This window comes from Aquarana catesbeiana, linkage group LG03 (genome assembly GCF_042186555.1).
Source record: "Aquarana catesbeiana isolate 2022-GZ linkage group LG03, ASM4218655v1, whole genome shotgun sequence".
NCBI classification, from domain to species: domain Eukaryota; kingdom Metazoa; phylum Chordata; class Amphibia; order Anura; family Ranidae; genus Aquarana; species Aquarana catesbeiana.
This window is the reverse complement of record NC_133326.1, coordinates 737,965,750-737,991,980: the sequence shown is the minus strand read 5'-3', so window position 1 is coordinate 737,991,980 and position 26,231 is coordinate 737,965,750. Positions and strand designations below refer to the sequence as shown.

The 26,231-nt window shown below is 43.9% G+C and overlaps 1 protein-coding gene across 1 annotated transcript; it reads right to left on the bottom strand.

Moving 5' to 3' along the window:
- Positions 1–3,308: 3,308 nt before the first annotated feature.
- Positions 3,309–24,333, bottom strand: LOC141134396 (NACHT, LRR and PYD domains-containing protein 3-like). The gene is made up of 3 exons (XM_073623960.1): positions 24,252–24,333; positions 12,457–12,564; positions 3,309–5,101 (listed from the first exon to the last, which is right to left on the bottom strand). Exons 1-3 carry the CDS (start codon positions 24,331–24,333, stop codon positions 3,309–3,311), a joined length of 1,983 nt encoding a protein of 660 aa, XP_073480061.1.
- Positions 24,334–26,231: the final 1,898 nt, after the last annotated feature.

Below are 26,231 nucleotides of genomic sequence, written 5' to 3'. Positions count from 1 at the left end.
AGATACACTAGGAGAGCCGCTGCTATACTGTTATGAAGGAGAGGAGGGTCGCCGGCCGCTCTGTGCATTCTTACATGGATATATTGTGATTCTATGTGAAGATATATTACATGTTATTATTAATAAACTATTAATGACCCGAGTATCCCAGCTATTGTGACACATACAAATAAAACAGATCTGGTAACAAGTCACCAAGCGGGTATTATCCTCAGACCGGGAAATCTGTCCTCCAGGGGGCAGGAGAGCGATAGTGAGTATGATGACATGGCGGCTGGTTTTCATTTTATAGAATTATTGTAATATATCCGAAATCCACATATCAGAGGAGATCATTTCCTCTACATCACTTCCCCTTTAGGCTCCTCCCACTAGAAGAGCAACCCCTCCCCCAGACATTTCTCCAGCATTCTTCTAGTGTTTTCAGAGCTTCATAAACACAATTAAGACACATCATAAATGTCATAGAAGTGTTACTGAGCATTGCTTCCTTCTACATAATCATCAGACGTGTGAGCGAGTCCTAAGGGGGTCTATTCCATCCTATTTCCTGCTTGTTAGGAATATGGAGGGTCATTCCATATGTACATAGCCTGGTCACTGTTCTACTATAAGGGGAACCCCAAATCCCATGGATGAGATTACAAAGAGAAAGATTCCCTCAGAGAGAGGAGAAGACATGAGAAGATGGAAGATTCTACATGGGTGAGGATGGAGGACACCCAGAGATAGAAGGAAACACTGAGAGACGGGAACAATCACAAGACGTCACATTTCCCCATCACTGCAGATCACACATTTCTCTTACCATAATTCCTGAATTTTACTCTTCGGTTTCATCAGAAAGGAAAGAGAATCAGACTTCCTTTCATATCCTGAAGAGGAGGAATCATCATCTTCTTCTTCTTCTTCTTCTTCTTCTTCTTCTTCTTCTTCTTCTTCTTCTTCTTCTTCTTCTTCTCCTTCTCCTTCTCCTTCTCCTTCTTCTTCTAATTCTTCTTCTTCTTCTTCTTCTTCTTCTTCTTCTAATTCTTCTTCTTCTTCTTCTTCTTCTTCTTCTTCTTCTTCTTCTTCTTCTTCTTCTTCTTCTTCGTCCTCTCCCGGACATTCTTTACTGGAAATAGTACAATGGTGAAATCTAAAAGCCAATAATGAGATAATAATTAGCACCAAGAATGTATGACCTCTGACACCAAGAATAACAATGTAACACCCAACATTTCCCTTCCACATGGCTGCCTTCCCTCTGGCTCTACAGTCTCATACTGGACCTGATGAGGACTTCTCATTGGTGGCTATGAGTGGTCTTTGAAGTCACACTCCAGACAAAACTTAAAGGAGGCCCCTGATATGTATACGGGGTCTCCAGCCTTCCTACACAGGGGTCTCAATTCAGCTTCTGGAAAATCCTGGAACACCACTTTGGTTCCAGATATAAAATACAGTCCAGACATTCCCATCTCCACCCACTTCTGCAAACAATTGGCCCCTCCAATGTTGGGATGATGATGTCACACCCCTGACATTATTTCCCTCCCCCAGATCTCTGAACACGAAGCTTTCCCTCCAAATGTTCTGTGTGATAAATGGTATAATTGGGGGCAGGGAAAGGATTAATACGATGTAAATGATGTGATTGGTAGAAGGTGATATGTGGGAACCACCATTTAGCTCTGGTTCACACAGCACAACATGAAAGTCGCAGCGACTTCCAGCTTGACTTTGCTCTACAACTTCCCGGCGACCAGGTGTGACTTCAAAGTGACTTTACTGAGAAGCATTCCTATGTGACTTTGATGATCCGTGTTTATAACGTGTTTTATCACATGACAAAACATGCGTCTGATAACCGTGATTGGGGCGTCATTAACAATCAGGCTGCATTTACATCTGCATGATTCTGAATGCACATCAACCGCACAGAAATTGTGTGCTTTGCCGCACGTTTCAGAAATGCACTGTGACCGCGCATCCCGCTTGTACTGCAAAAATGACAAGGCGAGCACAATGCATGTTTCCAAAACGTGTGGCAAAGCATGCGTATTCCTGCAGGTTGCCAGGCATTCAGAAACGTTCAAACGCCATGAATGGTATCGCAATGCAACGTGTGTTGTCACACATCTTCAAGATGCACAGCAAAGCATGCGTTTTCTTACGGGTTGGCGTTCAAAAACATGAAGATGCAGATGAATGGTAACACAAGTGTGATGCGCATTGCCACACCAAAACACGCAACAAAGCATGCGTTTTCTTGCAGGTTGCCGTCAGTTGTAAATACGTTTCCATTCATTCACATCTGTACATTTCCAGCTGCACAGCAACCTGCAAGAAAATCCATGCTTTGCTGTGCGTTTCATAAATGTGCGACAATGTGCGTCACACTTGTGTTATTATTCATTTCCTTCTGCACATTTTTGAATGCATGGCAGACGGCAAGAATACATGCGCTTTGCTGTATGTTTCAAAAACGCACAGCGAGGAGCATTGCTTTTGCGTTACCATTTATTTACATCTGTGCATGTGTGGCATGCGTTGCTGTGCATTTTTTAGACATATGAAAAAGCGCACATTTTCTGTGTGGGTCGCCTCGTATTCGGAAACACACAGATATGAATGTCGGCTAATTGTTAATGACGCCCCAATCGCAGTTATCAGACGCATGTTTTGCTGCCAAGATGCATGACGCTCCATGACTGAGAAGATTCTTGATCTACTTTGGGGTGTTTGTTGCATGTAGGGCAGAACATTCCAGTGAATGGGCTCCCTATACACAATGTGTGCTTACACATGAAAAATACACAAATAATGGAAGTGGGAATGTGCGTTTCCGCTACGCTCAGGTGTGACTGGGATGTGTTGGGAGGAAGATTTTAGGCAGCAAGGATGACCAGGGAGGAGAGGTGAGGGGTAAAGAAGCCTCAGAAGTCGCAGAAAAGTCTATAAGATTCAGACAAATGTACGACTTTCTGGTGATTTTACATTGAAGTCTATGGGAGTCGTGCAGCACAAGAATCACCCAAAAGTAGTGCAGGAAGAGTTTTCTTTTGTTGCAGTGACTCAAATCGCAGCAATTAAGACAACATCCAATAAAATCTTTGTGTTTTCACCTGACCTGTGACTTTACATGTCATCAGAATGTCGCTGGAAAATTACTGTAGTGTGAACCAGGGCTTAGGGCTGAGGAAAGTGTGAGTTCCCAGGACTTCTAACAAGTGTGGTAGATGAAGAACATGTCTGATAATCACCGTAATACTGTATGCAGGTTCCTGCCCATTCTCTGAATTCAGTTAGGATATCCTCACACTCACTTACGTGACATACTGACTCCTGTGTAGGAATGGAGATAGAAGTTTCTGGATCTCTGGACCCACAGTGAGAGATACAAAATGTAAAGACTGAAAACTTTCTCTCTTCAAAGTCTTCAAGCAATAGTTCAGTGGCTTGGAAAAATTCCTGTTCATCCACAAGTGATCAGTACGTGAGCCACTCAGCTTCAAATCTGTACAACCAGACATGACGCTCCTAATGAAGTCCTCATCCTGAGTCTCATACAGACAGAAGATGGTCTGAGTACATAAAGTCTTATTGATGCCCTTCATGGCCCATTCTATCATTGGAGATCTGTGCTTCTTCATGGCCCATTCTATCATTGCAGGTCTCTGCTTCTTCATGGCCCATTCTATGATTGCAGGTTTGGCTCGGAGTGAGATGGTGATTCCTGTGATCTCTGAGAATATCTTCAACTGATTTTCATTTAAGAGACCAAACAGGAATTGTACAGATAATGATAAATGTGAGGAATCTGAACTGAAGGCATTGAGTGATTTCCCTTTACAGATCTCCGGGAGGAAAGTACCTTCCATAGACCTTGACCCATCATCCATCCCATAATAGAGAGCAGCAAGGAACTCCTGTACACTCAGGTGGATGAAACTGTAGCAGGTTGGGGTGTCCAAATCAAAGATGTTCTCATTCAGAAATACAGACTCCACCTCATCCAGAGAAAGTCCATGTCTTTCTAGATCTTTCTTCTCAAATAAGATTTGTTGGTTCCGAACTCCCTGATTGGCCAGAGCACACAGCTTCTTCAGACAGGTTTGTTTCCTGTGTACAGACAGCTCCTTCTTGCTGTGATATTTTAGTAAAAATCGCAAGAAGAGAAGGTAAATTGAAGTCGTTGTATGACGCAGAATTGCATCCAAATCTTTTCTTATTTCTTGTTTCATTACAGTGCAGACAATCCAGCATGTGATGGGGACGGCACACATGGTGTACACAACTTCATTGTTTTTTATTATACTGAGAAACTTGTCTGCATCTTCTTTATATCCAAAGAATTTATGGACATATTCCTCTCGATTGTCCCTTGTAAATCCCTGGATTTCCACATAGCGAGAATCATCGATGAATGTGTTAAGTTTCTCCATGGCCAGTGACCTTGTGGTGATGATCAGAGAAGATTGTGGGAGAACCTGTCTCCTGAGCAAGCTTTGGAGAATTATTTCTTTGTGGGTTTCCATAGAAATGTCAAGACAACCCTTAGATTTCTCCTCCAGAGTCCACCTCAGTTCATCAAACCCATCAACTATGGTAAGAAGTTTTCTCTGACTTCTAGGATCCTTCAGAATAGACACCAGGTCATCTGACCTCAGTCTGCAGGCTCTGGATAAAAGTCCCACAAGACTTATGTTTTCAGGAATGGTGTTGATTTCGCTACAGCTCAGATAAAACACAAAATCAAACTTGTCTTGGTAGAGATCCCCAGAGGCCCAGTCCAGCATGATCTTCTTGGAGGTCATTGTTTTTCCAATCCCAGCAGATCCTTGTAACACCACAATCTTACGGCTGAACCCATATTCATCAGGGTCAAAGAGGGCCTGGATTGTGGTTGGGGATCTTTTCTCCATGATCTGTAGATGTCTTCTGCCTGAACTCCTTATTTCTTCTTCTTTTCCCTCTTTATTCTGGGGTTCGTTTATCATCACCATCATTAAATTTGTGAATCTTTCCTGTAGATAAACAGTCACTCCCATACGGGAATTATATTCTTTAATCCTCTGGAACTTCTCTTTCTCAGACTCTCTGTGTTCCTTACTGATGTCTTTATGAGAGAAAGAAGAATATTTTATTTCTCATACATATATGGCATAGTATTTATAAGACAGATTTAAAAATATTATATTCTAACCCTAAACCTGAAGAATGGAACCCTAAAAGAAGATATCCCATGAAATACAGGAGGACTGTGGAAGCATCCAAACTATGGACACACCATCCAGACCAGAGGAGTAACTACAACCTTCAGGACCCTGATGCAAAAAAAAAATGAAGAGCCAATATTAGACATGTGCAATTTGTTTAGTTCCGAATTTGTTTTAACAAATTTGTGAATTTCAGAATTTCGAAAATTCAGAAATTCAAAATTCGGATTTTGAAATTTGAAAATTTGAAATTCGAAAATTTGGAAAATTGAAAATCTGAATGTTCAGATTTCCGCATTCCAAATTTCCGAAAAAAGCAAGCAAACAAATGAAACAAAAACTAACATTTTTTGTCAGTGCACATGTCTAGCCAACATGACTGCTGTGGCCCTTTCCATCAGTCCCAGGCCCTTTCCTCCAAGGCTTGGGCTCTTCCCTCTGAGGCAGGAGCTCCTTCTCTATCCTTTTCCGCGTGTTCCTGTTGTGGGGCCCTTTATTAGCTCGGGTTCAGACTGCTGCGACTTATCATGTGACTTGCAACACAAAGCCACATGACAAGTTAAAACACATTCATTTCAATGGGTGCTGTCCTATTAAATGTGACTAAAGTCACCGCAACAAGGAAAAAGGCAATACTTTTCTATGAATTTGGTGACATTTGAGTGGCATAGACTGCAATGTTAAATCACAAAATTGCAAACAAGTCACAAGGAAATTGCAAGCAAGTTGTACAACTTTGGGATCACAACAGTCTAAACTTAGCCCATGTTCTGCAGTGGGCCCCCTTCCTGCATCTTGGGCCCCCTACAGTGGCAGAACGCCAGGGCCCGGTCTCAAGTGCAACCTTTGTGACCCTGGTAGTTCCACCACTGATCCAGACTACAATAAAAACAAAATGTTCATCCAGAAGAGATTTCATATGAAACGTGGATGTCCTACTAACCTGAGAATCTGTTGCCATGTGTCGTCTTCTTTCGTTTGGCTGGAAATAAGATTAGGGAAGTGATTAGTCCTGACAAACCTCTGAAATGTATAAAATAATAACTAAGAGAGTTATTAGTTATTAAATATGAAGTACTTGTGCGATGCTGTGGCCCTCATAGCCAACCAAAACGAATATACAAAATACATACCAAAGGATAATATACCACCCTAAAAATACACATGAAAACGCAGCAACTATCAGCAAGTGACCTCAACACTCTTAACACAAACTCTGCAGCAAAAATAGACAAATAAGCTCACACACATATAGGTTGGACTTGTGTCTTTTTTCAACCTCACTTACTATGTAACTATGTAACTATGTAGCATGAATAAAAAATAAAGTAATATGCGATAATAAGTGAAACAGTGATAAAGTGTGCTAATGCAAGAAGCTATGCAGCATAAATAGACAAATATGCATGGATGACTATCCCCAATTAAAAAAATAAAATAGAAAATACAGTATTTTGCGATAAGATGCAATAATGTGTGAAACAATGATAAAGTGTTTGGATCAAAAGCAGATATTCATCTGATTTTACATAAAAATAATAATAAAATAAGTCCCAAATAATAAAGGGCATGTACATCAAAAAGTGATGAGTTGTGAAGATCAAGTGTGCAAAAAGCAGTTCTTGAAAGTTCTGAACACAATTGCTTCCACCATCAAGGCATCCACCTGGGGTGTGCTCTACTAGCAGCTCACCTTAACCGCTTGTCGACCAGCCGCCATCATTACACTTGGGCAGGTCGGCACAATCCCGTGAACCGTCATAACTGTATGTTGGTCCCTTTAAGTGGGATAGCAGGCACAACGGGGGTTCTGATGCTTGTGACACACATCCCAGTTCTGTGAGGAAAGAGAGAGACAGATCATGAGTTCCTATGTGCTAGGAACCACGATCTGTCATCTCCTATAGTCAGGCCCCTCCCCCCAGATTTAGAACACACACCCAGGGAACAGTTAACCAGTTGATCACCCCCTAGTGTTAACCCCTTCCCTGCCAGTGACATATATACAGTAATGAGTGCATTTTTATAGCACTGATCGCTGTATAACTGTGAGTCGACCCAAAAATGTGTCAAAAGTGTCCGATGTGTCAGCCGCAATATCACAGTCCCAATAAAAGTCGCAGATCGCCGCCATTACTAGTAAAAAAAAAATAATAATAAAAATGGCATAAATCTATCCCCTATTTTGTAGACGCTATAACCTTTGCGCAAACTAATCAATATACGCTTTTTGTGATTTTTAATACCAATAATATGTAGAAGAATGCATATCAGCCTAAACTGAAATTAAAAAATAGCTTTTTTAAAAACAATTGGGGATATTTATTACAGCAAAAAGTACAAAATATTGTGTTTTTTCCAAATTGTCGCTCTTTTTTTGTTTATAGCGCAACAAATAAAAACCGCAGAGATGATCAAATACCACCAAATGAAAGCTCTATTTGTGGGGAAAAAAAGGACATCTTTTTTTTTGGGGTACAAAGGCGCACAACCGCGCAATTGTCAGTTAAATTGGCGCAGTGCCAAATCACAAAAAATGGCCTGGTCATTGAGCAGCCAAATCTTCTGGGGCTGAAGTGGTTAAACAAAGACCCCAACAGGTCTAATGGAACTTTGGTATACAGATCCTTTATGGCAGTTCACATTCCACTCTCCTCTCTTCTCCTTATAACATGAACCCAGGGATGTGGTATATGGCTCAGTAGTCGGGGATAAATATCCGCTATACTGGATTAGATCTCCTCCTCTCCTCCATTCACAGGCCATACAAGACAAATAAGAACTCCCTAGTGTAGTCATTTCATAGAAGAAATGTTTTTTTTAAAAAACCTAATACCTTATATCTAGGTTAAAAGCAAGCAGTATTGATAGAATCTCTACTTCCTGTCTCAGCTGTGATGTCACTGACTCCTCCTATGCGTTACGTCACTGGTCACAGGACTTTTTCAAGGATAGGAGACAGGTGACAGACATTGGGCTTATAAAGCCCATAGGTTATTATGGAAACTTATAAATAGTATCCCAGGAATCACGCGTCGTCACAGCCACTGGTGGAAATACAAAAAACAGCCCCCAGTGGTCAAAGATGTACATTACATCTCACAGATTTATTTAAAAAAAATGGTGCTAAATATTAGGGTGAACCGCAATTCATTATAAGACATTTATCATCACAAAATGTCACTAAAATAAAAAACAACAAACAACGAAAAGCCAAAAAAGGAAACAAGACTAAAAAAATAAACAATGCAATTAAATTAAAAATAGAAAACATAAATAATTGTTGGTGTATAAAAGCTAATGAAATCTAGTGGGGAAATTGTCTAACTACACCCAATTTAGCCTAACCATTGATAAAGGTAAAAACAGTGCCATCTAGTATTAAAAATACCTCAAATAAATATAAAGATACCATTAAAAAAAACTGTGTAGGGACTAATGACATCTAGTGGGACAATTAAGTATAAACACCCAATTTAACCATTAATAGAGGTAAAAAACAGTGCCAACTAGCTTTAAAAAATACCTGAAGTAAATATTAAATAAAAAAAAAAAACAATAGTTGGAAATGAAACAATTGAGGTGAAAAGTCGATATTCATTCCTTGGGGATGGAACTAATTTAACTCATAGATCCATTTAGACTCACTTTTACTGAATTGGATGACCCTATTGCTCCCTCTTCAATGGGGTTTACATTTTTCAATAGCCCAAAATTTTAATACTGTAGAGTCTTTCGAATGATATTGTGCAAAATGTCTTGAGCCCCCATGTTTGCTGAAGCCTTTATGAATATTCTGAATGTGCTCACGTATTCTCCTCCACATGGGATGTTTGGTTCTCCCTACATACTGCATCGATCAAGGGCACTGGAGGACATAAACCACACCCTCCATCCTACATGAAATGAAGTCTTTAATGGTATAATCTTTTCTGGTAACACTAGTACTACATTTTTCACCTTTTTTACCATTATAGTCGGTGTTCCTACAGGCATAACACCTTTTACAGAAAAACACCTTTTCCCTGAAAGAAAGTTAAATTGCTGGACAACTTGGGGGGTCTGTGACATTTTTGGAAATAATATCCCGCAAAGTTGGCACTCTCCTGTACGTGAATTTGGGCTGTTCAGGTAAAATTTTACGTAATTGTATATCCGCTCTCAAGATAGGCCAGTATTTTCTAAAAAAAATTTCAACCTGTTTGTATTGTACATTATAATTTAATATGATGGGTAGATCATGTGAGGTCTTATCATTTCTTGGTTTATCTTCAATGAGATAATTTCTTTCCATTATAGAGACTTCTTCAATTCTCTCATTAATGAAGATTCCATCATATCCTCTTTTGTGCAAATCAAATCTTTTCCCAATAAATTTGGCCTGTACATTGAAATCTTCTTCTTTACTACAATTTCTCTGAAGTCTAATGAGTTGCCCTTTTGGTATGTTTATAAGCCAAGGATCATGATGACAACTATCCACTGGGATATAGCTGTTACCATCAACAGGTTTAAAGAATGTTTTAGTTAATATTTTATGGTTCTCTAACTCTAACCTCAAAGCAGGAAAATGAATGTTTTTAGCATGATACTCAAATGACAGTTGGATATTTCTGTCCTTGTTGTTCAGTCGTTGAACAAAAATGGGTTAAACTTTCCACATCCCCAGTCCGTATCACTATCAGATCATCAATATACTTTTTATATAATACAAGTTCAGGTGGAGGATCCCTGAAAACTAATTCCTCTTCCCAGTTTGCCATAAAAAGATTGGCAACGCTGGGGGCGAACTTCACGCCCATCGCAATGTCCTTAATTTGTTTATAATAATCTGAATTGTGGCAAAAATAACTGTGATGTATACCATATTCTAAACATTTAAGGATATAGGATTTTTGTTTGGAGACCAATTCACTAAATATTTCCAGGGCCCATTTTGTTGCATGTAAAGCTTTGTCATGGTTAATGATCGTATATAATGATGATACATCGGCTGTTTCCAAAAGTAATTGTTCATTTCCCACTTCAATTTCATTAAAGAACATAAGTTCTTTAATGAAAAAGGTCTTAAACTGGTTCTACACCCTTATTCCACATAAAAGACCTTTCACCAAAACATCTAATATGACGAATTGGGAAAGGGAGCTAGGCTCTACCTTCACTTCTAAAATATGGCAATGTGCTATCCAGTCAGGTTATCGCTATTCCCATTGTGCCAACCACTGGGAAATATTGCTAAAAATAATTCACATAAGCTATTTAACCCCTGTGAGGCTGTCCGAAATCTTCCCTCTAGAACCCAATACATGTTGGAGACAATGTGGTACAGGCAGTATAACACGCATTCTATGGGCCTGCGAGAGTGTGCGCAGTTTCTGGAATGAGGTTTTTAAAGTAATTTCTTCATTAACTGGCTTTTTCATTAGACCCACCCCTCACCTTGCCCTACTCAACCTCTCTATTAATAATATACCAACCCAATTTAGAAGTATAATCAGTGGTGGAACTACCGCCATAGCAACCCATGCAAACGCTATGGGGCCCGCAGCCGCTATGGGACCCGGTGAGGATGACAGCACCGCTGTGCCCCATACAGCATGACCTGTGCACACCGCAGCCAGGGAAAGAGAGAGGAGAGGAAGAGGTGAGCTGTCCGTATCAGCAAAGAGTGTGATTGCTCGCTGTAAGAGCTTTCATTAGAACTTCCAGTGTTCCCGAGACTCACGTCACATAGCCCCGCCTCTTGGCCCGGCGCCTTTGACAGACAGAACACCGGTCCAATGCGGGATGTGTGACGTCATCAAAGGCCTCAGGCCAAGAGGTGGGGCTATGTGACGATGAGCCCCGGGAAGACAGGAAATTCAAATGAAGGCAATTACAGCGGGCAATCCTGCTGTCTGCTGATCCGGGAGACTTGCCTCTTCCTCTGCACAGGTGAGGCTGTATGGGACACAGGTGAGGCTTTATGGGGCACAAGTCACACTGCATGGGGCACAGGTCACGCTGCATGGGGCACAGGTCACGCTGCATGGGGCACAGGTCACGCTGCATTGATACTAGGGCAGCTGTGGGGGGGCTGTTTGCAGGGGGGCATACAACTTTTTGCTATGGGGCCTTGTGATTTCTAGTTATGCCCCTGAGTATAATACATATTCTTATAGCTGCACGTCTGACTAGAACTGCAAGATGGAAATCTACTATGACACCTAATATCTATGAAGTAGTACAAAGGGTTAATGTCCAATACTCTTATGAAAAACACTTTGCTGTCTATTCTAATAATTTAGGCTCTTTCTTATCACAGTGGACACCATGGACTTCACGTTATACAGATGAAAACTAATTTTACTGACAATCTTTCCAAGCATGTATGTAACCAAGCAATCCTCAGGTTGTGGTACAGGTTTTGTTTCTTTTGTACTTACTTTTATCACTTTTCTTCAAATTTCTGTATTAGCTCATATGCATAAATCATTATGGTAATATTCAAAGACTTACCGTAATTTTCCTTTCCTGGCCCATCCGCACACGACGGGTTAACATCTCCTCTGGAGCCCCACATTACCACCTGTATAGCTGAATAAAAGGCAGCTCCTCCCCAACTAAGACAGTTCGATAACTTAGCCTGCGACAAGCCCCTAGGGAGGGAGTCCTGTGCTGACGTGCAGATGGGCCAGGAAAGGAAAATTACGGTAAGTATTTGATAACAATTTTCAGTTTTCCTGGCCCATCCTCCCATCAGCACATAATGCGATATACCAAAGCTTAATATTAGGGTGGGAGAGATCAATTAAGAGAGACACTAACATCCAAAGAAAAGATGCTAAAACCAGAAGGAATTGATCTCTCTGGTCCCAAACTTGCTGGTCACATATTTAGTTTGTAAGATTGAATGAAGGCTGCAACCGACCTTCAAGCTAGCCCTTACCTATATCCTCCAAGCAATCCTGGCATAATTGCCTCAAAGGCTGCCACCCCTCTAGTCAAATAGGCTTGCAATTATTTCAGAGCAGAAAAGCGTACTTCCTGCATGCCAGTTTAATCATCCTGGCAATCCAAGAGTGGATGATTTTAAGGGCCTGATGGCTAAATGAAAGGATTTTTTTTTTTTTTTACACTTTCCTCCTTTGACCAAGTTTCCCTACTTCCCAGATTTCCTGAAAAATGGAAATGGATACCACTTTAAAATTGAACTTTGGGGATAGACGTGGTATCCCTATTTCTGGTAAAAAGAAAGAAAAAAAAAAAAGATTACCAAAGCGCTCTAGCTGGAAAGTGTTGCAATCTTCAACATCCTTCTGTCTGACGTAGTTGTTGTCAGGAGAACTAGTTTTACCATGCAGTACTCCAATGGAAATGAACCCTGTTGGAACAAAGAGTGCTCTCAGATCCAAGCCTAAGTTCCACAGAAGGAACAAGGATTTCCCTCAAGGTCATATATACAGTAGATTGTTATCTGGAAGAAGCATCTGGTCACTGGCTTTGCACTCATCTGCAGTCTGTGAAAAATTAAGTAGAGATCCCTTAAATGGCGTTGTATGCCAGACCAACCTCTAGCGCTGACTGAAAAATGTCAAGGATATTGGCTAGAGGCAAGGAACACAGGAGAGAAAGCTTTGCTGAGCAAACAAAACAAACTTCTTACATATCCCCTCCTGTGTAGCATTCATGGATGATCTTCTGGTCACCAGGATCTGAACAGCATCAGATGAGAATCCCTGCACCTCTAGTGTAGCCTATTCCATAGCCAGGCTATTAAAAGTAGTCCAATTGCATTGGAGTGCCGTTACTGACCTTGCCATAGAAGAATTCACTTGATCAGAGACAAAAATTAAACAAAATTCCATGGCACCCTGCATATTGTATAACAGAGTCTTTTCATTGGTATCCTGTTGCAACTATCAGAAGCTGCATGTTCAGTGAAGTCTCCCTGAGAACTACTGCTGGAATGCCCCATAGGGCCAAAATTGACATAACCGAGCCAATTGATTTTGTTCCCTGGCAAGAAGACCAATTTTAACTGACTAATGCCCCGTACACACGGCCGGACATTGATCGGACATTCCGACAACAAAATCCATGGATTTTTTCCGACGGATGTTGGCTCAAACTTGTCTTGCATACACATGGTCACACAAAGTTGGCGGAAAATCCGATCATTCTGAACGCGGTGACGTAAAACACGTACGTCGGGACTATAAACAGGGCAGTAGCCAATAGCTTTCATCTCTTTATTTATTCTGAGCATGCGTGGCACTTTGTGCGTCGGATTTGTGTACACACGATCGGAATTTCCGACAACGAATTTTGTTGTCAGAAAATTTTATATCCTGCTCTCAAACTTTGTGTGTCGGAAAATCCGATGGAAAATGTGTGATGGAGCCCACACACGGTCGGAATTTCCGACAACAAGGTCTTATCACACATTTTCTGTCGGAAAATCCGACCGTGTGTACAGGGCATAAGTAGTTTTCTGCCCACAAAAGGTTTCTTTGCAAGATGTAACAAGAAAAGACTTGGTGTCTCCTTGTCAGGCAATGTAGGTTACTACTGTCTTGTTGTCAACCTTACTAGGGCCCCCTCAAAGATCCTGAAAGGCTTGCAATGCTAGAAAAAACTTCCTTCCATTCAAGATACTTGGGGAGTCTGTGCTTCACCGCTATCTAATGGACTTGCACTTGTTTCTTCAGATCTTGGACTCCCCGCGTACACACGAGCAGACTTTACGGCAGACTTTGCCCGGCAGACTTTTCGATGGACTTCACGACTGACTTTCTGAATGAACGGATTTGGCTACACACAATCAACCAAAGTCCGTTGAATTCGTACATGATGACGTACGACCGGACTAAAATAAGGAAGTTCATAGCCAGTAGCCAATAGCTGCCCTAGCATGGCTTTTTGTCTGTCGAACTAGCATACAGAGGAGCGGACTTTTCGACTCGAGTCCGTCAGATAGATTTGAAACATGTTTCAAATCTAAGTCCGTCCAACTTTTGAGAAAACAAAGTCTGCTGGAGCCCACACACGATCGAATTGTCCGACGAAATCCCATCCACCGGGCAAAGTCTGCCGTAAAGTCCGCTCGTGTGTACGCGGCATTAGACTCAGAATCATCCTATCTCCTGGCCTGAGAGGCATGCTTCAAAAAAATAAATAAATAAATAAAAAGCACAGTGACAATGTCCAAAATTCCAGTTCTTGTTGAATTTGTATAAGCACAAGGATTTTCTGATCCATAGACAGCCCAGCTCATAGGCTAAAGAAGGCAAAATTGAAACACCCTCATGTGCCACCTGGCCCAAGGTACCACCACTGCCAATAAGATCTTTCAAAAAGATTGCTGGGACTGTGCCAATTCTGTAAAAAGCACCTAAACTGGAAATGACATCTGGCCACTGAAAATCTCACATGCCTCTGGTGCTCGGCATTGATCAGTACATGGAAATATGAGTTGGCCGGTTGATTGATACCAACTGGTCCTCCAGCTGAACTGTGATTGTCTGCATGAACCATCTTGAACTGATTGGCGTATATGAACACATTTGATTCCTTAAAACTAAAACAGGCCAGTACATGCCTTAGGTACTAGAAAAACTGGGGAGAAAGCCCCCCAGATGATTCCATGTCTTCAGCATCACTGGCATGATGGCCTTGTAGCAATTTAAAATCTTGTCAACATCTTCTCTTCTGAGATAAATTAAATGGATTCAGTGGTCAGCTTTGGAATTTTCCATTGTACGCCCACCTGTCCTCTGGACCCACTGGTCTTTGACTGTCGTCCAAACTCTCCGGAAGGAGACTACAATCATCAAATTCACTCAGGCCCCCTGGCCAACTGGAAGAGACTGGTTGGATGCACCTTCAAAAAGACCTTCCAGCCATCTTAGTAGCTTGCTCTGGACTTGATTTCATGTTAAAAGTAATTTTAAGACACCTCCACTGTGATCTATTAAACTGTAGCCTGTCCTATAAGATTTGGCCTCCTGCACCCGCTGAAGTTTAGTAGGTTTGAGTGAAGGATGGCGGGTTCCTCTTACTAGTCTGTGGCCAGACTTTTTTTCTCCTGTCATTCGTTTAGTTGAGTTGTTCAGTGTTTGGACAAACAATAACCCCCATTATAAGAAATGTTAAAGGCTTGTGTAGATGTTCCACCTGCCCTCCAGTGGTGTAACCACAATGCTCTCATAGCAGTGACTGGGTGTGCCAGCGCTTGTACTAGGTCTATCAAAGCATCCACCAAATGTCAGTTGCCAGTTTCCAATCTTTCCAGAAACTGTGCCAAATCTTGCAGCTTCCAGTGTTGAATGTAATGCCACATCTAAAGTTAATATATATCAAAGTTAACATATTGCTGGTTGGCAGGCAAAATCTGTCACTGTATAGATTCTGTGCAAGCCTGATGGCCAGATCACCACAGTTTCTGTGTTCCAGATGTGTTTCTGCATGAGTGTTTTTATGCATTCTCAATGCGTTTTGTCACTTCTAGATGTGTTCCATACAAAAACAATGCAACATTCTACTTTTGTTGACTGTACTAGAATGCGCTGTACTGGTGTGAACTATGTAACCTGGAATCAAAGTTAAACAAACACTGTCCATGATTTCTTGATCCAGAATAAAGACGCACTGGACTGCATTTGATGTGAACAAGTCCACTTTCTCATCCATAGGATCTCTGAAGGCGACCAAGTTATAAAAAGGCAAAGGCACTTGCTGCACCAGACACTAGAGGGCAGCATTCACCCCTGGAAGTGCAGTGCACAAACATACAGCAGCCGTCATATATGGATAAAGTTTAGAGAACCTGTTACTGTAAATATGTCTTTAACAAGGTATCTGTCATCCTTCATCAATGAGCACTTTATGCTCTATCATTATGGGTGTTGCTTGTGGTGTGGATATTTGTAGCATCCTTTCTGCAATAGCTGCCTTAATAGGGCTTAGAATTTTGCACAACCTTATCCTTGTGAGGCAACCTGTGCAATTTCATTTCTCTGCCTCTGCAGACTGCATGCAGGCCCAAAATGCATCGTGAGCAAGGTGAGGCATTCTCTATCATGCTGATCAAGGCGATCTGCGATTTTTATCATAATTGTGACATTATGATGGACACATCGGACACTTTTGACATATTTTTGGGACCATTGACATTTATACAGCGATCAGTGCTATAAAAATGCACTGATTACTGTGTAAATGACACTGGCAGGGAAGTGGTTAAATACTGGGGGGCGATAAAGGGGTTAAGTGTGTCCTAGGGAGTTATGACAGGGAGCAGTGATCTCTGTCATGACACTAGGCAGAATTGGGAAATGCCTTGTTTACATGCCTTCCCCGTTCTGCGGCTCCGTGACACAATCGCCAGGAGACCAGCGGACATCGAGTCTGCTGGTCCCGCAGGCATGGTCATGCTGTACACGGTGGGTGAGCGCGCACCCGCTAGCCTCGCCAATTAAAGGGGATGTACAGCAGGTACGCCCATTTGCCCACCGCTGCCATTGTGCCGACGTATATCGGCATGTGCCGGTCGGCAAGTGGTTAAACTTCAATGAAAACCTTTAAAAAAGAAAAAGGTCTTGAAGTTTTACAATTTCTGACAAAGAAAACAAAGAAAAATGAGTAAACTAAAACAAAAAATAATGGAATATAAAGAAAAATTAGAACCACGTAGCAATACAACCCAATTTACAACACTTACTAATCAACTTAACAGAGTTCTGGAACAAAGGACTTATGCTGCGTACACACGACCGGACTTTCTGGGAAACTAGGTCCGACGGTCTTCCCGACGGACTTCCAGCAGACTTTGTGAACAGATGGACTTGCCTTCACTTGACAGGATTTTCCGGCAGACTAGGTCCGCTGGTCTTCCCGACGGACTTTCGACAGAGTTACGGCGGACTTTCCAAATGAACGGACTTGCCCACACACGGCCAAGTACATTCATTTTGAACATGACTCGGGTACGACAGGACTAGAAAAGGAAGTCAATCTCGCCGCTTTTATCGGCACCTTGTGAGCCCTGTCACGGGGCATACCAGGCCCTTAGGTCTGGTATAGATTTTAAGGGGAACCCCCTACGCCAAAAAAACAGAGTGGGGTCCCCCCACAGTCCATATCAGACCCCGATCCGAGCACGCAGCCCGGCTGGTCAGGAAAGGGGGTGGGGACGAGTGAGCCCCCCCTCCTGAACTGTACCAGGCCGCATGCTCTCAACATGGGGGTGGGTGCTTTGGGGGAGGGGGGCGCCCTGCCGTCCCCTCACCCCAAAGCACCTTGTCCCCATGTTGATGAGGACAAGGGCCCCCTCTTGACAACCCTGGCCATTGGTTGTCGAGGTCTGCGGGCAGGGGGCTTATCAGAATCCAGGAGCCCCCTTTAATAAGAGGGCCCCCAGATCCCGGCCCCCCACTCTATGTGAATGAGTATGGGGTACATGGTACCCCTACCCATTCACCTATGGAAAAAGTGTCAATAAAAAAACACACTACACAGGTTTTTAAAGTAATTTATTAGACAGCTCCGGGGGTCTTCTTCCGGCTTCGGGGGTCTTCTTCCGACTTCAGGGGTCTCTCTGGTTCTTCTCTGCTGTCTCTGGCCTCTTCTCCCGTTGTTCGACCTCTTCTCTGCGCTCTCCGGCTCGTCCGCTATCTTCTGCTCTTTTGCCGCTCTTTTGCTAGTGGTGGCCCGGACTTCTGCATTCTGCCTTCTTGTCTTCTTCCCTCTTCTCTTCTTCCGATGTTTACACGATGCTCTCTCTGGCTGGAATGCTCTCTGAGCGCTCCGATGTGACTTATATAGGCGGTGACCCCGTCCCCTTATGCCGTCACAGTCCCTGGGCATGCTGGGACTGTGACAGCATAAGGGGGCGTGGTCATCACCTGGTGACCACGCTCCTTATGCCGTCACAGTCCCAGCATGCCCAGGGACTGTGACGGCATAAGGGAGCGGTGTCACTGCCTATATAAGTTACATCGGAGTACTCCGAGAGCATTCCAGCCAGAGAGAGCGTAGTGTCAACATCGGAAGAAGAGACGAGGGAAGAAGACAAGAAGGCAGAAGTCTGGTCCACTGCTAGCAAAAGAGCGGCAAAAGAGCAGAAGATAGCGCAGGAGCCCGGCAGAAGACCTGGAGAGCGCGGAGAAGAGGTCAAACAACGGGAGAAGAGGCCGGAGACAGCGGAGAAGAACCAGAGAGACCCCCGAAGTTGGAAGAAGACCCCCGAAGCTGTCTAATAAATTACTTTAAAAACATGTGTAGTGTGTTTTTTTATTGACACTTTTTCCCTAGGTGAATGGGTAGGGGTACCATGTACCCCATACTCATTCACATAGGGTGGGGGGCCGGGATCTGGGGGCCCTATTATTAAAGGGGGCTGCCGCATTCCGATAAGCCCCCCGCCCGCAGACCCCGACAACCAACAGCAAAGGTTGTCGGGAAGAGGCCCTTGTCCTCATCGACATGGGGACAAGGTGCTTTGGGGTGGGGGGCTGCAGGGCACCCCCCTCCCCCAAAGCACCCACCCCCCATGTTGAGGGCATGCGGCCTGGTATGGTTCAGGAGGGGGGGCGCTCGCTTGTCCCCAACCCTCTTTCCTGAGCGGCCGGGCTGCATGCTCGGATTGGGGTCTGGTATGGACTGTGGGGGGACCCCACGCCATTTTTTTCGGCGTAGAGAGTTCCCCTTAAAATCCATACCAGACCTAAGGGCCCGGTATGCCCCACGCTCACCGCAATAGGAACATTTGTTTTTCCTATTGCAGCGAGATACAGTACCCTGCCCTTGCGTCGTATCTGGTCCGTAGGACCAGGATACAGGTGAACGTGCTTTCCGTCAGGAACTGAGTCCAGTGGAGTTACGAAGGAAAGATTTGAAACATGTTTAATTTCTAGGTCATTCGGACTTTTGGGGAAAAAGTCTGTGGGAGCCTACACACGATCAGATTGTCCGGTGGACCAAGTCTGCTATAAAGTCCACTCGTGTGTACGCGGCATTAGAAGTCAAACAAAGGAAAAAGAAAAAATATCTTAGAGGCACCATTGATTATAAACAGGATCAGGTGTTTAAATGGCAACTCCAATTGCGAGGAGGGAGCCATGCATCAGCCAACACTACACCAGAAAGAGAGGTGAGGCTAACCTCTCCACATAGGGATCAGAGGCACCTCCTAGACAAGAAATAAGGGGTAACAGCAGGTACCTAGGACCCTCAGACCTTGGTGGGGAATAAGGGCAACCAAAAACCCTGGTTCAAGTCTCCAAGAAGACCACACTGGCATAATATTGTAACAACTATGGGAACAACAATGGAAACAATTATGAGAATTATTATGGGAATCACAATGGAAACAAAAATTGGCAGAACAATAGGAATTGGAATAAGCCAAGGAATCCACAATACCACAATCATGGAAATCACTATAATTATTATGATGACCCAAGAAGGAGCCCATTGCCAACATATAACAGATGAAGAAGAGACTCCTCTGCCTTTTTTAGATCAATGGAGGTAAGAAAGATCCCCACCTCGGCAGGAAAGGATGGGAGATCAGAGAAGAAGTCCAAATCCAAGAGGGGCAGCAGAGCAGGATGGAAGGTCCAAAAGAAAAAGAGAATAATAGGTGAAGGAGTGTTCAATATAAGTGGGGTTGAACTGACTAGGAATGAAATGAAAGTATTGGATAAAGGGCTGAAATTTGCTCCAAAACGCAATCTGAACATATTTGATACTTACATAGATATACAGAGATACACAAGAAAACTTAATATCCCGAAATATTTCTGAACAAGCTGGAATTAATGAGTAAGGGGAGACCTAATAAAAGAAATACTTTAGTGATAAGACCGGCTGATAAGGGCGGGGCATTGTAGTCCTCTCAAAATAATTCTATAATAACGAATTGTTGGGACAACGGAATGATTCAAATACCTACCTAAAATTAACAGGAAATCCAACCAGGAAGTACAAAAAAAGCTGGAGGGTCTGATTCAGAGAGGTTTAAAAAAGAACATTCTAAATGAAATAGAGTCCAGATACTTATTACCCAATACTTGCAGAGTTCCGGTTATTTATACTATACGAAAATGACATAAGGATCCATTACACCCACCGGGTAGACCTGTTGTTAATGTAATACAATCAGTGAATGTACGACTGGGAGAGAATATTGACTATTTCCTGCAGCCGTTGGTACCCAAGACCCGCCCATATCTTAGAGACACCAAGCTTCTTATACAAACTTTGAATGAAATTGAAGTGGGAAATGAACAACTACTTTTGGCAACAGCCGATATATCATCATTTTATACGATCATTAACCACAATGGAGCTTTACAATCAACCCTGGATAGCTTTAGTGAATTGGCGTCCAAACAAAAATCCTATATCCTTAAATGTTTAGAATATGGTATACATCACAGCTATGTTTGGCATAATTCGGATTATTATAAACAAATTAAGGGCATTTCGATGGGTGTGAAGTTCGCTCCCAGCATTGCCAATCTTTTTATGGCAAAGTGGGAAGAGGAATTTGTTTTCAGGGATCCTCCACCTAAACTTGTATTATATAAAAGGTATATTGATGATCTGATAGTGATATGGGCTGGGGATGTGGAAATTTTAATCCATTTTTTTTTCAATGACTGAATAACAATGACAGAAATATCCAACTGTCATTTGAGTATCATGCTAAAACCATGACTATTGTATAACATATGTGTCCATAATACCCTTTACCTTCATAACCCCCAAGCCATAAAATGCTATGAACCTTCACCTTCTTTCCCCCCCAGAAAATGAGACCACACCAATCTGAAGTAAATATTTGGCCGTAGCAGCCAATTCCTTTTATTAATAACCATAATAATCAACAAAATAGAATTCTCATAAAAATATATAATTGTATGGAGGAAAAACACACCTGAAATACACCACCCCCATCTGTTAGATACTCCCGTTGGTCTTTGCAGGGAAAACCCACTAGACTTGCAACTTGATCCAATCCGGCACTGCAGTACCTTAACTAAACAATAGGCCTCCAGCTGACATGCTAGCTCGGAGACAACAAACAATTGACTGCAGTGCACCAATAACTAAAATTCCAGCTAAAACCCCTGTTAACTGGAATATAAACAAACGGGCCTCATACTACTGATGGGTCCCAACTCTTCGTATCTGTGGTTTAAACCTTCACCTGCAAAGTCCAACACCACACCGCTGCCACAACATCCATGCACTGCCAGGATGGACCTGTTAAATAAAAACTTGACAATATACTTACCCACTTCAAGGGAGGGAGGGTGGGAAGCTCGTTCCGCCTCGCAAACTGAGCTGGGGAGGGATCCCTCCCCTTGCAAACTAACTCTGCTCCACCTCTTCCTTCCATCCAACCAATCCCAGCCTCTTTTACAACAACTTTCCTTATTATGCTATCCCTGTTAACACTGTCATGCCTGCCCTGCGCCCATTGCATTTTATTACTTTTGCTCCGGGCTTTCTTGACTATTGTATAACATATGTGTCCATAATACCCTTTACCTTCATAACCCCCAAGCCATAAAATGCTACAACCCTTCACCTTCTTTCCCCCCCAGAAAATGAGACCACACCAATCTGGAGTAAATAATTGGCCGTAGCAGCCAATTCCTTTTATTAATAACCATAATAATCAACAAAATAGAATTCTCATAAAAATATATAACTGTATGGAGAAAAAACACACCTGAAATACACCACCCCCATCTGTTAGATACTCCCGTTGGTCTTTGCAGGGAAAACCCACTAAACTTGCAACTTGATCCAATCCGGCACTGCGGTACCTTAACTAAACAGTAGACCTCCAGCTGACATGCTAGCTCGGAGACAACAAACAATTGACCTCAGTGCACCAATAACTAAAATTCCAGCTAAAACCCCTGTTAACTGGAATATCAACAAACGGGCCTCATACTACTGATGGGTCCCAACTCTTCGTATCTGTGGTTTAATCCTTTACTTGCAAAGTCCAACACCACGCCACAGCACACACCAGGGGAAAACCTTACCCTTGTGTGCCCTGCCAAACCCTCAAAGCTCGCTGGATTCCGTCCTGCAAACCCAAGGCCCACAGGTCAATCCCTACATCATTCAGGTGTACCCCATCCCTCCTCAAATACCTCCACGTGTCAACTTCCAACTCAAGGTGTCTGACTGCAATCCCGCCATTCCTGACCACAAACCCACTCACATCCTTGTTCACCTTCTTCCTGGCCCGGTCGATATCCACAGACCTCGCTAACCTCCAGGTGGTACGAGCCACAATGTCCGACCATACAATAATCATATGTGGAAAGGCCATTCTGAGTTGCCAAAAATCAAATTTGATGTCCTGCACCAAATCCAACATTGACTTAGATCCTAAGTCATTTCCACCCACGTGGAGGACCAACACGTCCGGAGGACAATCCAACCGTGCAAATTTTCGCACTTCTGACACTGTTCTACCCCACAGCATGCCCGGGACCCCCAACCACCGGAGGCAGGCCTCCTGTCTGGAAAAACCTAATTGTCTCCCATCCAGCCTTGCGTCTCCTCTCCTTGCCCCCCAACACACATATGAGTGGCCCACTATCCATACCCGGCACTGTGGTCTACCTGAAAAAGAAAACAAACAAAAATACCCAGCACATCAATGAATCACACATATATACAATTGTCATCAACAATCTTAGAAACCAAAAACCTTAATCAAGTAAAAAAACCCTGCCCTCCCCTTTTTTTTTTTTATGTTTTATTTTTTTATACATTCAGTAAATGAGGGCGAGCATAAGATTGAAACCTTTTAGATTCCCATCTCCCAATTCTTTTCACCGCCTCCTCGTCTAGTCCCCAACGAACTGCTTCAGTAGCCGCCCCAATCCGAAAGGAATGAGATGAAAACTTTTGCTCCCCTAGACCCAAAGCCCCCAAACATTTCTTAAAAATTGCAATGAATTGAAAACGAGATAGCGACAGCCCATCCCGATGCACCAAAAAAGAACCTGCCACGTCTGGGCGTACCGCGAGGAAATCCCTCACCAATTTTACTGGGCATAAGAGAGAGCCCGGCAGCGAAAACACCTGCACCATCTTCCCCTTACCCCGCTGATCCGTTTTTGATTTTTTAACCAGTATGAATAGCTTATCCACTCCACATCTGATGTCCTGCACCCCTATCCCCCCTGATACCGTCTTAGAGGGGCTAACTAGTTCACTAATCCTAAACGCCCAGAAAAATGCCAATACGAATGCCGCCTTAAACAGAACAACCTCATACTCCGAGGAACAGGCCAGTCCCAACTGTACCAGTAACTTACCTAACAGCTCAAACGACACAGGCCGCCTCGCCGGTAACCCTTTAGTGCCTGTCTAACCCAGAAATCCTTAGTGAAGTCGGGTAAACCGTGAAATTTAAACCAAAACGCCAACCCTGCCAGTTTTTTCTCTAGCCCTGACACTGAAACCCTGTCCTCCAATTTTTGAGAGACAAAATATAAAACCAACAACCTGAGATTCCCTTCCTCCTGTCCATCCGCTACCTGTTTTACCATGGACATCCATTCCTGCCATACCCTGTGGTAAGCTGACCACGTCGCGTCGCTCACCGATCGCCTGATCCAGCCAGCTACTCTTCCAAGGCAATTCTCCACAGCCACTCAGGACAAGGGACCCCGCTCTGTTCCGCCCCTGGTGCCAATTCCCGAAACCTGTCCCACTGAAAGCGAGACAACGCATCAGCAATGACATTTTCCACCCCAGGGAGGTGAACAGCATAAATAAACACGTTCAACTGTAGGCAACGTAGAACTAGGTGCCTGAGAAACCTAATTACTGGCGGCGATGCGGCAGACATTTTGTTAATCACTTGAACTACCCCCAAATTGTCCCCGTGAAACCTCACTTTTAAATTTTGGAGAGATTCCCCCCACAATTCCACCGCTAAAACCACAGGGAACAACTCCAGCAGTAACATATTTTTTAGGAGCCCAGCATCCTTCCACGCCTGCAGCCAAGGCCCCGCACTCCACTTACCTTGGAAAAAAGCTCCAAAGCCCACAGAGCCCGCCGCATCCGTGTACAGCTCCAGATCGAAATTGCTAACTGGACCAGACATCCACAGAGCCCTGCCGTTAAAATTAGCCAGGAATGTGTGCCATACTGTCAGGTCCTCCCTATGTGCCTTCACCAAGCGCACATAGTGCTTGGGAGACGTAACCCCCGCAGTACTCGCAGACAGCCACCTGCAGAATACCCGCCCCATGGGCAATATGCAACACGCAAAATTTAGCTTACCTAATAACGATTGTAAGGTTCGCAGCTGTACTTTGCGAAGTCCCAAGATCCCCCGAATCTCTGCCTTCAATGCCTCCAACTTGTCCTCCGGCAGCCTGCATTCCATGGCATCTGAGTCTAAAACTATGCCTAGAAAACTCAACATTGTCCTAGGACCTTCCGTCTTATCCGGTGCCAAAGGAATGCCAAATTTGTCAGCAATATGCTCCAGCGATGCCCACAAGACCGCACAAACTTCGGATGCAGGTGGGCCCACGCAGAGAAAATCATCCAGATAATGGATGATGGAATTCACTCCCGCGACGTCTCATACCACCCACTCAATGAAAGAACTGAACTTTTCAAACAGTGCACAGGATATGGAACACCCCATGGGCAGGCAGCGATCCACATAATATTCCTCCTGCCAAAAGCAACCCAACAAACGAAAACTGTCCGGGTGAACCGGGAGCAAACGAAAAGCCGACTCAATGTTAGCTTTCGCCATCAGCGCCCCCTGCCCATACTTCCTAACCCAAAATACTGCGGCGTCAAAAGACGTATAGGAAACCGCGCATACTTCCGGGTCAATAGCATCATTCACCGAACCCCCTTTTGGGAATGACAAATGGTGAATGAGCCTGAACATATTGGGCTCTTTTTTCGGCACCACCCCCAACGGCGACGCCACCAGATCCTGTATTGGCACAAAAGGAAAAGGACCGCCCATGCGGCCCAACACAACCTCCTTCCGTAGTTTCTCCGAAACCACGTCCGCGTGTTGTAAGGCTGACCGCAAATTGCGTGACAAGGGGGGAGTATTGACCAGACGTGACGGAATTCTAAACCCTTCCAAAAAACCTAGGCCCAACAACCGCGCTGCCTCCCTATCAGGGTACCTATCGAGGAAAGGTTGCATCTTTGCCACTATCACCGGTGTTGTCCCCCTTAGTAACAGACTCCCCGGTACGGCTTTTACCCTGTTTAAAACAACGGGACCCAGGGTGTCCTCCCCCACAAACTGAACATTCGTGCTTGTATTTGCAAGACCCCCCAAATCTGCAGACACCCTCATTGAATTGCCAACACACCCCTTTTTTTTTTTGCGGCCGATTGTCCGGGGTTGGATGAGCCACTGCCCCCCCTTGAAAAAACTGACTTGCGGGCCTCGCCGACGTCATAAGGCGCATTCACAAACTGATGTCCTTATGATCCCACCTCAAGGACGGGCGGATAGCCCTCCGCTGCCTAAACTGCTCATCGTACCGGAGCCACGCTGTTCCCCCGTAGACTCTGTATGCCTCTCCCACGGCGTCCAAATAACAGAACAGTGCCGAGCAGTGTTCCGGGTTCTTTTCCCCAATCACACTTGCCATAATCGCAAAGGCCTGCAGCCAATTCGCGAAAGTCCTAGGGATGAGCCTATATCTCTCTATTTCAGGTTTAAGATGTGCTCCGAGGGGCCCCTCGAAACACACATAAACTTTGCATTTTGCAGCATCCGCCAACCTTACTAAGTCCTGTTTTTTAGTACCCTCCCCCGAAGATCCCTCCGGCGTCGTAGATGCTACTTCCTTATCAGCCGCCACAGCAACCTCAGTCGCGGGTGCCGCCGCCTCTGTAGCAGGCCCTTGTGAAGTCCCCATGACCATTGCCGCCCCTTTTGCCGCCCCCTCCCCGACCCCAGGAGCCACCCATGCTGCTGCCGGTGACTGCGTACCACCCGACCCCGGTTCAAAC

Coding starts and splice junctions, on each gene's coding strand:
- LOC141134396 (XM_073623960.1), bottom strand. CDS start 24,333: ATGTCTGGTCCAGTTAGCAATTTCGATCTGGAGCTGTACACGGATGCG. Junction 12,565..24,251: donor CTTTGGAGCTTTTTTCCAAG/GTAAGTGGAGTG, acceptor TTGTTCCAACAG/GGTTCATTTCCATTGGAGTA. Junction 5,102..12,456: donor TTTCCAGCTAGAGCGCTTTG/GTAATCTTTTTT, acceptor TCTCTCATAAAG/ACATCAGTAAGGAACACAGA.